The 12,310-nt window shown below is 35.0% G+C and overlaps 2 protein-coding genes across 4 annotated transcripts in view; one reads left to right on the plus strand and one right to left on the minus strand.

The window, feature by feature from the left end:
• Rhp (GTP-Rho-binding protein rhophilin) overlaps positions 1-6,927 on the plus strand; it is a 28,143-nt gene extending 21,216 nt beyond the window's left edge. For all 3 annotated transcript variants that reach the window (XM_071771009.1, XM_071771010.1, XM_071771008.1), the window contains exons 3-12: positions 352-483; positions 567-642; positions 3,229-3,306; positions 3,573-3,956; positions 4,108-4,206; positions 4,296-4,566; positions 4,722-4,916; positions 5,062-5,291; positions 5,424-5,576; positions 5,853-6,927. In XM_071771009.1, coding sequence (XP_071627110.1) covers positions 352-483; positions 567-642; positions 3,229-3,306; positions 3,573-3,956; positions 4,108-4,206; positions 4,296-4,566; positions 4,722-4,916; positions 5,062-5,291; positions 5,424-5,576; positions 5,853-6,056 — 1,822 coding nt within the window. In that variant the 3' untranslated portion in view covers positions 6,057-6,927. The remainder of the gene's footprint in view (positions 1-351; positions 484-566; positions 643-3,228; positions 3,307-3,572; positions 3,957-4,107; positions 4,207-4,295; positions 4,567-4,721; positions 4,917-5,061; positions 5,292-5,423; positions 5,577-5,852) is intronic.
• Positions 464-3,222, minus strand: Tilb (touch insensitive larva B). The gene is made up of 4 exons (XM_071771011.1): positions 2,673-3,222; positions 2,118-2,385; positions 1,384-1,706; positions 464-1,127 (listed from the first exon to the last, which is right to left on the minus strand). Exons 1-4 carry the CDS (start codon positions 2,999-3,001, stop codon positions 710-712), a joined length of 1,338 nt encoding a protein of 445 aa, XP_071627112.1. The 5' UTR covers positions 3,002-3,222; the 3' UTR covers positions 464-709.
• Positions 6,928-12,310: the final 5,383 nt, after the last annotated feature.

The following is a 12,310-nucleotide window of genomic DNA, read 5'->3' on the forward strand; positions in this document are numbered from 1 at the left end:
GCGTTCACACGCCACAGCGCACTTACACGTCAATATATATATAATAAATAATATTTAAATATAATTATTAAGCTGAATACAGCTAGTTATTTTTATAAATTACCACGAAATTCGTGTAGAATTTTGTATCTTTTCTGGTATAATTGCTTTAAGATCGTTTAAAACGATAATTTTTTTATTCTGCGATCTATATAATTATTTACAAACACTACTGCAAAACTGAAAGTCCTAAGTGATCATGGTCTATGATCGAAAATAAATGTAATATAAAAAAAAATTTTGTACTATTAATAATACATTTTATAAGTAATATATTTGCATTTGTCTTAATTCTTATTAATTATGTTACAGGGCGACGACCAACAGAAAATTAAAGGAGACCGTCGCCTTGGAGCTAAGCTTCGTCAACTCGAACTTACAGCTGCTGAAGGAACAGCTCGCCGAGTTGAATAGCTCGGTGGAGCTGTATCAGAATGTCGATGGGTAAATTCGGCGAGAATTATTAAATTTTACTGATATAAGTGGCAAAAACGTACGGTATTGCATCGAACGGTATTTTCTTTCAGTGATGAGCCCGTTATGCCGATGATACCATTGGGACTCAAGGAGACCAAAGATATTGACTTTCGGGATCCGTTCAAGGTAAGTCCCGAATCAACATAATGATCAATTTATGAGATCATCATCAGGTTTTGTAATTAGTTTGAGTTTATTCGAGAGGCGGTACGTCCGAATTGTTCTCGAAATTATCAAGATCCTTCTTTTCTTTCTTCTGGGTTTGTTTCGCGGAATTCTTACTTATCTTCAGAAAATCGTGAATATCCGTGGCCGGGCCGATCTCGAGGAGGACTCGTTGGGAGGTCATCGGTGCCCGAATTGTAATTACCTTTGTTTCGCTTTCGTTGGATTTCTTCTTTTTCGTCGATTCGTTCTTTTTCACGATTGTTGTGCACGGAGTCAAACGGGCCATAGCGATCACTAAACTTCCGGTAGTCGTATTCCGTCGAACATTGCTTCTCTCAACCGATACCTCGCAGGGCAGGGTTAACTGCAGGATCTTTCCTTTTATAGTGACTCGCACGTAAGTCGGATTTACGTCGACGTCGATATAAGAAGTGTCCAAGTGTCTACGAATACGAAAAATAAGCGCAATAATGTGGGATATACTTTTAATAAATGATAAATCTTCAAAATTTGCGATAGACAAAAATAACCGCTGTCGTTAAACAATGGATATATTAAAAATTGATTGTTTATTCTTGAAAAGTGTTTATAAGTTTTTAAAAATAAGTTCTTACAATGTGCCTTTTTACTCTTATAATTATTTACTGCTCGGATACAGTGTATGCTGCTATTTAGCACCACGCATTAATTAGTAATTACCTGTAAACGGATACTTCAAGAACAACAAAATCGGGATCATCTTCATCGTTTAATCTGAATGGTACCTTCGCTCGATTTATATTATATGCTCTTCCATCTGGAGCGAATAATTTCAGCGCACGTTTTGGATGAGTGGTCTTATCCGAAGTGCGATTCTTCATCTCTTGTTTCTTCATGAATCGCTCAGCAATGGCGACTCTGTCTTCCGGCGTATGATAACTAGGCTGTTTCCAGAAATGTTCGTCCTCTGACTCGTCATCCTGCTCTGTGCTTGTATTCTCGCTTCGCTCGTTCTTTGTATGTTTCACCTTCTCCTCAGTACTCTGAAAAAGATGTTAAACGTTCTTATTTGCATTTTTCATGCATAAATGATGTTCTGCTACATAACTGTTTACGCGCTTAGCAAACTACAGACGATTTGAAAAACATTCACGTAGATACATGTATAGTTTATTTAATTAAGAAAAATATGTCAACATTATTTGTACATTTGGATTTTAAAGCCTTTTGTAATTCAAATCAAATAGTTCTGAAAAATCTCACGTACAATTTAACATAAAATATGTTAATTTATGATCTTGTGGATTAAACGTTAATGGCATATTTCAATAGTATTTAGAGAATTATTGCCTTATTAAATAATTAATATTTAACGCGCTTTGCAATTTGCATACTAGCTCAGACATTGCATTACCGACATACTATCACTATGTACATCGTCAAGAAAAATATACCATCTGCTTGAGTGTTTCTGTGGTTTCATGTGCATTGCGACGAACGCGTTGAGCTATCCTAGTCTTCTCATAATGCTTGTAGCTCTCGATAACGTCGTCTCGCGCTCGCGAATAGATCTGCAATGCCTTGATGCGTTCCGATCTGTCAATCTCTTTCATGTCGAGCTCTTGCAATTGCGGTAAAGTAGCCACAACGTATTGCCTGTAGTACTCGTAATCCGTGCACGGATTTCCCATTAGAATCAGATGCTCCAAATGTTCGTTGCACCTATGTGAAACATGCAATTGAGAGAGAATCAAAAGTGATTTATAATTCTATTGAAACTGTATAATACGAAATGATGTCATATTGACGCACAATTGATCGAAGTTTGACGCTGATTGATTTTGATGGTTGAATTTTGATTAATTGACTGCATAAATTATATTTAACGTTTTTTTAAATATATTTCTTAACATGATGTAATTTTATTATAAAATAAAATAATTAGAAATTATGTATATAGTTTATATATAATATAATAATAATAATAATATTATTATGAAGAAAAATACCTGAGATTTTTTACACTCTGTAAATTTCCGATAAAATTGATGGTGAGGTCTAACTTCTTTAAGCTCTCTAAGCCCTCCAGGTTTTCGATAACCTCGATATTATTGAGGGCCAGATTCAGATATTCCAGCCTCTTCAGCATACTCAGATTCTCTATCTTCGATATTAGATTGTGCTGCAACAGCAGGATCTTGAGATTCCTGCAGTGTCTGTCTATCAGCTGGATTTTATCGATATTCTCCTGGTGCAAAGCTATCTCTTCCAACGTTGATATTTCGCCCTCATTATGCTCCGAACGTTTCCGTATTAATTCGAGGGTGATTTTCACCATTTTTATCTTGCGTCAGCTTCTAACTTTAGCGAGAATTACGAGAGGAAAATTGCAAGTGTTGTGAGAAGAGATGCCAGCATGCATTAACCAAGAAAGCTTCGTAGTTCGTAGTTGCTATGAAGATATCGATTTAACATTGTCCGTCACGTATTGTGATTCCACGTGCTACGTGCACGTGTTACGAATTATTGATCGCCCTGCTTGAACGATCTTTTATTTACTTGTAGGACTTCATCTTGGAACACTATAGCGAGGATGGGGAAAACTACGAAGAAGCTATAGCTGACCTGATGGAAACCAGGCAGGTAAGCAAATAACGCGTATCTCTTTTCATAATAATTTCCATCAAATTAAAAAAAAATGAATCTTTTATCTCTTTATTATTTGTAATTTAGAAACTTTCTATTGAAGAACTTTGTGCAAATTGTCTGAACGTAATTTCTGGAATAAATTAAATCGTGTCATATAATTGTCAATAATTTGAATATTACTTCAAAATATAGAATTTAAGTTAGTGAATATAAAGGAAATAAATGTTATAAATAAATATTTTATTATTTTAAATTCGCAGGCTACGAGGACACCGACCAGAGATTCGGCGGGCATCGCGTTACTCCTGCGTTATTACAATCAGCTCTATTTCATAGAGAGGCGTTTCTTTCCGCCCGACAGAAGCCTTGGCATTTATTTCGAATGGTTCGATTCGTTGACAGGAGTACCGAGTTGCCAGCGAACGGTCGCCTTCGAGAAGGCGTCTATTCTCTTCAATGCCGGCGCACTTTATACGCAGTTGGCTGCCAAGCAGGATCGTTTGACCGCTCGAGGACTCGACCAAGCGGTCGACGCTTTTCTCAGAGCGGCTGGCACCTTCCGATATATCCACGAGAACTTTACAAACGCACCAAGTATGGATCTGGGCCCGGATATGCTTGAAATGCTGGTGCAATTAATGCTCGTAAGTTCTCGCTCTCGTCGCTCTTAATTTGGTATTTATCGTAGATGTTCAAATAAAGAACTATTCTATCTCACAATTAATAATTCTTTAATATCATGTATCGCATATTTACTATTAACAATTAAATTTATTTCGCATTTCTATATGTTAGGCTCAGGCAAGGGAGTGTCTCTTCGAAAAGCTGGAGCTACAATCGAAGGATGGCAGAAACGTCGATGTTTGCTTAGATCTTGCTCAAGAGGCAGCACAGGTAAAAAATCTTTGTCACGATTCTTCTGCTGTCTTGCGATTATTAGTGTGATAAATACAAGTGAATCATGAAGATAATTATTAATCCAGGTTGCGGCGATATACAATGATGTCCATGGATTGATATCGCGCGAGCCGGTTCGTGACTACGTCCCAGAGACGTGGATCTCGTTGATACTGGTGAAGCGCGAACACCATCTTGCCCTCGCTCACAAGCACCTCGCGGTCGGTCTGCTGGACAGACCGATCGCTGAGTTTCGTGTGGAAACGAGGCTCACATTGGAGCACATCCAAAAGAGCGACGGGAAAACTCAGTTGGACGCGACCGTTCCCAGAGATGACAATGAAAGGAAATTATTGGGTACGTTCACCCGCAAGACTTATCGTTTCATATAAGAATTACAATTACTTAATATTAAATGTTATTTTTACATTTCTAACTTTTTTATTATTTATTTCTTTTTTTATTTATCTTGATCTATAAGAATGTATATGAATAGAATTTTTTTATTACAGGCAAGGCACATCTCAGAGAAGCTCTCGTTTTACACGACGAGAGTCAACGACTTCAGAGAATGTGCCGTGATCTGAAGGGTAAAAAAGCGCTAGCAAGGGTCCTGAAGAAAACGCAAGAAGCGACGCTCGATAGCTACAATAGATTCGGTAGCGAGGATGATTTTCGAGAACTTTTGGATCCACCGGATATTATCGGTATGACATTTCGTCAAAAAGCATAAATTGAAACATGTCATAATTTTTGTTTCTTATATTTTGGTCCCGATTTTGGTGCATATATAAATCATAATACCAAAATGCATATTTTTTATTTTGTTTTTTTTTCTGTTTGCAAATGTAGCCTCCACGAAATTTCAACTTAGCATTACTCATCCGGATTTCGGGCAGCACGGGGTGGATGATCTTTTCAAGTCGTTGGGACCCGTAGCGATATTTTCCGCCAAACGACACTGGACCGCGCCGCGATTGGTGCAGCTTCAAAGAGGTCCTGACGGTGAAGGTTTCGGATTTAGCGTACGCGGCGACGCTCCGGTAATAATAGCCGCCGTCGATCACAATTCGCTAGCTGATGTAAGATAATCTAATGATCTCTATCATCTGATGTATTCACAATTGTCTTTAATCTTCTTTTTTTATAATTATGTAACGTATTTACGCAATTATGACAACGAATAAAAACAAGAGAACTATCTTTTATTCCAGGTGGGCGGGATGAAGGAAGGAGACTTCATAGTCGGTATCGGCGACAAGGACGTCAAGTGGGCGTCCCACGAGCAAGTCGTGCGGATGATAAAGCAATGCGGTGACTTTATAAATTTGAAGTTAGTCACCCCAATGGATAGGAATTATCTAAAGGTGAATGATAAAGTCTATAATAACTGATATCATTTCTAAAAAGCATATAACGCAATACGTCAATTAATAAGATAAGAAATACTCTGAAAAATATTCGTAGCCACCACAAATACCATTGAGATTAGATAATTGAGATAAATTGGTTTTTAATAACGTTTTTCTGTTTGTTTATTTTCATATTCTCTTTTTTAAAGACGACAATTATAATTAAAATATTTCTTTGACGAATAATTTAAGCCAATGCGACGGTACGACGGTAAAAACTAATTCTTTTAGAAACCAGGGAAACCCAACAATCACCACGATAAAGGCAGTGTCTCGGCGAGCAGCTCTTCTGGAGTTTCTTCCGGTCAGCCGAGCCCGGCGGGATCCGTCACTACGGCGCACGTAGTCAGAAGGCTTCCATGGAATCCATTTAAAAAATCCGGCGTTCAACGCGAGAACCGAGATCTAACTTTCGATAACGTTATTCTTAGATGATTGCCGGATTAGAAATGGCCCAACTATCGTACGTTGTCGTACGAGCTTAGAATGTGCCGCGATGAGTTGCTCGACTCATGAAATAAAACTTGTAAAAATCGATTATTGATTGCCAAAATTGAATGTTATTTGGCAGAAATAACAATTCGCCATTTGAAAATTTTATACTAATATCGTTAAACACGATGAATATATTTTTGTAAATATATGACATGATCTTGCAGTTAATTCGTTGCGCGAACAACGATCGAAAGTTTTTGTATACCGCTAAATATCGGACGCGTTTAGACTTTTTCTATTTATTTGCTAACAAAGTTTTGTTTTGGTAACTCATTATTATTATTGCTAAACAAATTATACCCCGATCTTCAATGAGTTTGTAATTACTTCAACATGGTTTTGATAAAATGAAAATTTATTGCCGATATTTTTACGAATAGCAGTGCCAACGCAGGCGTACTTATAGTATAAGTTTAAGAAGATCGCCCATTATCGCGTATTTCGGTGGGCACACGATTTACGACTGATTTAAGCTATGTACGATTACACACTTTTTGTCATACCGTTTATACGAATTCGTTTACAACGGTGAACTGAATCGACGAAGGGATAAACGTATTGACAAATAGTCGTATAGCGACACGAGACGTAACGAGCTCCGCGATTGTCGCGCTTTGTACTTAAGCTTTCTTGTTAAATCGTTAAGCGAATTAATATAAATCGGATCTTTACGCGAGCGTACTCGCGCTCGTGTGCATCTGTACATTTATACATAGATATAGCATCGGTAGAGGCGTGTACACAGCTTTTTATTTTATATATATATATAAATATATGTATATCCGTAAGAAATTATATCGCATTCCATCCAGACACGATTTTTATTTTTACTTTCCCAAATGTCCGAGTTTCTGTTAATATCGCGTACAATTACAATTAAATATTTTTTATTAATATGGATTGTAAGTCACGCGCAAGAACCTTTGTGAAAGCAAGATGTTAGATAAAGTAATTTATTAGTGGAATTTTATAGCAATCAAGGGACACGCAAAGACACTATTTTCATCGTCAGTAAAACGTTTGGCGATTTTATCTATCTTGAATGCTCGAACTAAACTTTGGACTATTATTTTTACGATTTGCAAAGCTTAATCTTTTGAAATTAAAATATAACTTTTTAAGGGTTTATCGCTATTCCGCGCAATGTGTAAATAGTAATATGGATACATGGTAATATTAAATCATCGATCGACATTATTCCGAATATATTTCATCAATATATGTACAAAACTGTTTTACTGAGGTCGTTGTACTTTCGTTTCAATGAACGTCGTTGAAGCTTTTAGGGTCGCCGGAGAAAGTGCAGCGACTGAAACGTTCCTTGGAACGTGTTCTTAGTCGCTCAGACGACACGAAACTTTCAACGAATCTGTACGACGGCCACGTGTTCAATGATAATCGTACCAAAGCGCTCAAAATTCCTATTCGAGAATGTTTTACATCCTCATACATGTGTAGATTCGCCTCATACGTATGTAGATTCGCCATGTCGACAACCTTTTCGAGAGCATTTTTGCCGAGAAAAAAAAGACATTATCGAAGTGACAGGGTGTTAAGCTGTTTTTCTTAATTTTGTTGAAGCTATATAATGTATAATCGTTCCATATTTTCAGCCGTTAATTATATTGCAGATGAAAAATTTCACCTTTGTCGACGTATGCCTAAAAATACGTATTGCGTGCCATGAATCTTTTCTCTTTACCCTATTTCTCGCACGATAGACACAATAAATTGTATATCCCGCGCCACTGAATTGATGAGCGCGCATTGACTTAAGAATCTACACATAATTGGCCCCGAAGTTTTTTATTAGTTACGGTCATGAAACAACCCCGCTGGGATTTCTACTTTCCCAGATTTTCGCCGACATTTATACCTCGAATGTTTAGTCAACTTTAAGAATTAAAAAGTCTTTTTAAATCAGCACGCACAAAGTCTCTCCAATTCTCTCGAAATAAGAATTGGATTACTAAAAAGTTCAAGAATTAAAAACATTTTTTAACTCAAGATACAAAAGTCCAATAATTCCGAGTAGAACAATTATTTATTTTTTGGAGCGCAAATAATATTGTCAGTAAAGAACACAATTTTTGCTGGTAGTAAAAGTTGTGGGATTTGTTAAGACACGAAATTGGATGATTCATGCTGCAGCGCTGAGTGCAGTTTTAATGACATTAATAACATATTAATCGCTACCGCACAATTTTCTCAGCGTACACATCGGTGACTGCGCAAAGCGGAGCGGACACCGAGGAAGATCGGCTTATCGAGGGCCCTAACATCGCAAAAATGCGGAGAGGAATAGAAAGGCGTATTCCTCGATATACATAAGCGCGCGCCGTGACTTTCACCGACGCGACGACGACGTCAAGAAACGTTCTTGTGCCAGCGATCGATTGCGCAATAATTTACGTAGCCGCGATAGCAAAGAAAGCATGCGGCGGATCCGGTTTTAACACATTCGCGGATTAATTTCGCGGAATGAAAGACGGAATGAAACGTCCGATTGTTCAATTTGGCTAACAAGTGAAACGCTCATCGCTTTCTGGACATCCCATGTTTCCTTATGTGCATATAGTAAAAAAAGAACTTTTATAGCCAGTGTCGCGGCTAAAATTCGGCTTTATGCAAAGATTTAGTCATTGTTTTCATTTTTATTAACATCAGTATGTCAATCCCACACTTTTGTATGCCGGAATTGATAAGACAGCGTTTACTAAGCTTTTCATGTAACGAAATGTTTGATGACGTGTTTATTACATAAAAAAATTATGTGCTTCTCAAATATATTCTACAGTCGTAAAAACCATATAAATTGGTTGCAGAGAATAAAATTCAGCATTTTTTTTACCGAAATCTACAAAAAATAATTTCGCAAAAAATGAAATAAGAAAAAATGTCGCATATAAAAGTAATTTATCGTACTTGTAATCGAATGCAAGAGTAAAATAAGATTTCTTTTATTGCTTTAAAGAACTGGTTTAAAGTATCGTACGAAAAGGTCATTATTTTTTGGTGGTTAAAATTATATATAGGGAAACATTCCATTTTTCAAGGACGTTCAGACAACATGTTATATAATATGTAAAACAACTAGATCCTATGTCTAAAGATTAAAATACAATACTAAAATTCGTGTTTATTTTTGGAACATGTATCAGTTTTTTCAGTATAGATAAGTAGATCTCTTATGCTTAAAGTTCCGAGAAATCGTTAAATATTATAATAAAAATCTCACCCAGCATGTTCTCCTGCATTCTTTGTGATTTTATCCCGTTAAATGTTAAATGATTCGCTTGTCGCGCAAGCATGATCAATTTCGATGGCATCGCTGAACGTTGTTGCGAACGAAAAATGACCGTGATACCCATCGGAGCGCTCGGTGAACCTCATTCGAAAGAGCGGTGAAAGCAAAATGAAAGATTACGAGAAGAAAGTGAATCTCCCAACAGCGACGTGGTTGCGAAGGCGTTCGAGAACGGGCGAGCTTCTACGGTGCTTTTATGTCGAAGAAAGTAACATCGTTGCGATACTCTAATTCGTACCTTCGCAATTCGAGTTGACCGACAAAAATCTGTAAACAATAAATACGTTCGCAAAATTCCAGCAAAAGCTTCACTTCTGCCTAACAATTAATTATTACGCGTAAATTATAACATTTAAACTTTTTTCTTTTTTAGGACCTAATTCTCTTTAAATTTTTACAGTATAAGAATATAAATAAAAATAAGATCTTTACGCAATTTTATGTAATTTTAGTCTATTCATACTAATACTAATTATTTTGAAAATAACGTTCCCAAGGAGCGCCAATGCGCGTACAATTGCATTGGCTTCAAAACCACATTAATTGTGTGTTCAAAATGCGCGCATTCAAATGCGTAATTAATGCAAATTGAGCATTCAATTTATAAAAAACAGGTTTTATAAAATATTGAAATGAGTAGCTTCTGACTCTCCATTATGAAACATTTTATTTAAGTTTTTGAATTTTATATAAATTGAATTTTAAATAAATGACATTCTTTTCTTCTGTGATAGCTGTACTGGAATATGCTCACAGCAATGCATGCTTAAAAGCTGGGCACGAAGAAAAATTCCAATATAGTACAGAGTTCACTATGTCCGATTGGGCTCCTCGATCAATGCGTATTAGGTGCACTTCTTGGTATGCGCTTCCATAATATGCATTAAATGCGCATATAATGCGGGACAAATATCCGCATTTAATGGAAAGTTTAATGTACATTCAAAGCGCATTATACGCGCATTGGCGCTCCTTGGGTTGTGTACCATACACCTGTGTAACTTTGGAAGAAAAGACGAAATATTCCAACTGTAGTCAGATGGACTCGAACCCGAGTCCTTATGCATATCATGAGTAGTCCTGACACCTTTGCCCCTAGACCCTAGACCACACTGCCTCCTCCCCCCCTCCCATCGGGCATCGTGCATCACCCATGTGTATTATGATATAAATTATTTTTAGAGACTAAAGTGTTCTCTGTGACTTTGATGAGCTTTGGATATTGTAGTTTAGATCCAAATAAAAGATAGTTTTAATAATTTTTTAATGCACATTTTTTATGCAGAGGGATTTTCTTTGAAAAAGTTGATTTTTATGTTTTTCACCTAATGGTGAAAAACATAAATTATTTCTTATTATTTTGATAATTCAAAATAATAAGAAATATGCAAAAAGGTTTGAACCTTTAAACGCATTTTTATGTATACAAATTAAAAAAAATGTTATATTTTTTTAAATATTACTACTTGTTTTTAAGAATTTTGAACTGTTTTTATAACTAAATTAAAACTAATTTAAAGATAAATTCAATTATATATAATAAAATTATTTTCTGAAAATGCGATTTTGAGAAATAAGCTATAAAGATTCTTATATGCATGCCATCCGTAGCTGCTTTATGCACTCGCTATTTGACAACTTCTTCCTTTTCCTTCTCGCGAAATGAAGTATTTTAATATGTATATGTACTACAATGTTACGAACTTTATTTGAGTTCCTTACTAAATCACGATTATAAATGTAAATGATAATAAATATCAAATTGATTTTCATCTGTTATGTCTGACATTTCATGAATAATTTCAGACAAGTTGCTTAGCAAAAACGCGATAAAAACAGTTTTAAAATTATACTTGTGTTTAATAATAATTGCTATTTGATATGTCATAAGGAAAACATTGTTATAAAAGCCACGCGTATATATCATTTGCAACACAATAGTTTAGTGCCAAAGTTCAGTCTGTCCATAGTTGTTATTCACTGTGTCATAAGAAAATGCAGGTATCTTAAAAATTTATATTGTTCTATTACTACTTATACTTTTGTAAAAAAGCATTTTGATCTTTTATAAAATTTGGCAAATATTTATATGACATTTTAATATTTTATAATATTTGTATATCAAATGGAATATTATTTTTCTTTATTCAAACAAAAGAAGCTACTGTCAAATTCAAATATTTTTATTGGTTAAAATCAAATATTATTATATATAAGAATTACTACAAATCTCTAATATATGTTTTATTTAGCAATAAAATATAATTTTTTAAACTATCTAAACGTAAAAAAATTTGTTAAACGAGCATTCATATTATTTATTGCAATGCTCAACTCTAAATACTGGTTATTAAAATTTTGATATTTAACCGACGTTTTGTATTCGATGAAGAAGTTTTGCATTATAATTACCTCAGCATTATATAATTACCTCAGCATTATATGAGCGTTATAAAATATTGAAACTTTAATAGTTGACAGAGCTTATATTTAACAATGAACAACACTTGACTCAGCTTCAAAATATTATGTGGTAAATCACGGATACTTTTTTAGAAATGATAGTAATGACTGCTCTAAACAAGTTCCATGAAAAAATTATTTTTCGAAAAAATTATTTTTATTCAATTTTTTTATTAGCAAGATAATAAATAAATTTTGAAATTTGGAGATAGCCTTTATCAATTACGACTTTACATTAATTGAAAAAAATATTAAGGAAGGCAATGTGTGGTGAAATACATTTCTAAATTCTAATCGTGATTTTAACATTTTATTTTTGTAAAAATATATTAATGAGTGTAGCAAAGAAAAGTCGATTTCAATTTTATTAGGCAATCATATAAATGGTTAATTATCGTTTTTTAATGAAATCAGAAATGCAGAT

This window comes from Temnothorax longispinosus, chromosome 2 (genome assembly GCF_030848805.1).
Source record: "Temnothorax longispinosus isolate EJ_2023e chromosome 2, Tlon_JGU_v1, whole genome shotgun sequence".
Taxonomy (NCBI): Eukaryota; Metazoa; Arthropoda; class Insecta; order Hymenoptera; family Formicidae; genus Temnothorax; species Temnothorax longispinosus.

Coding starts and splice junctions, on each gene's coding strand:
- Tilb (XM_071771011.1), bottom strand. CDS start 3,001: ATGGTGAAAATCACCCTCGAATTAATACGGAAACGTTCGGAGCATAAT. Junction 2,386..2,672: donor CAGAGTGTAAAAAATCTCAG/GTATTTTTCTTC, acceptor TGTTTCACATAG/GTGCAACGAACATTTGGAGC. Junction 1,128..1,383: donor CTTGAAGTATCCGTTTACAG/GTAATTACTAAT, acceptor TCGTATTCGTAG/ACACTTGGACACTTCTTATA.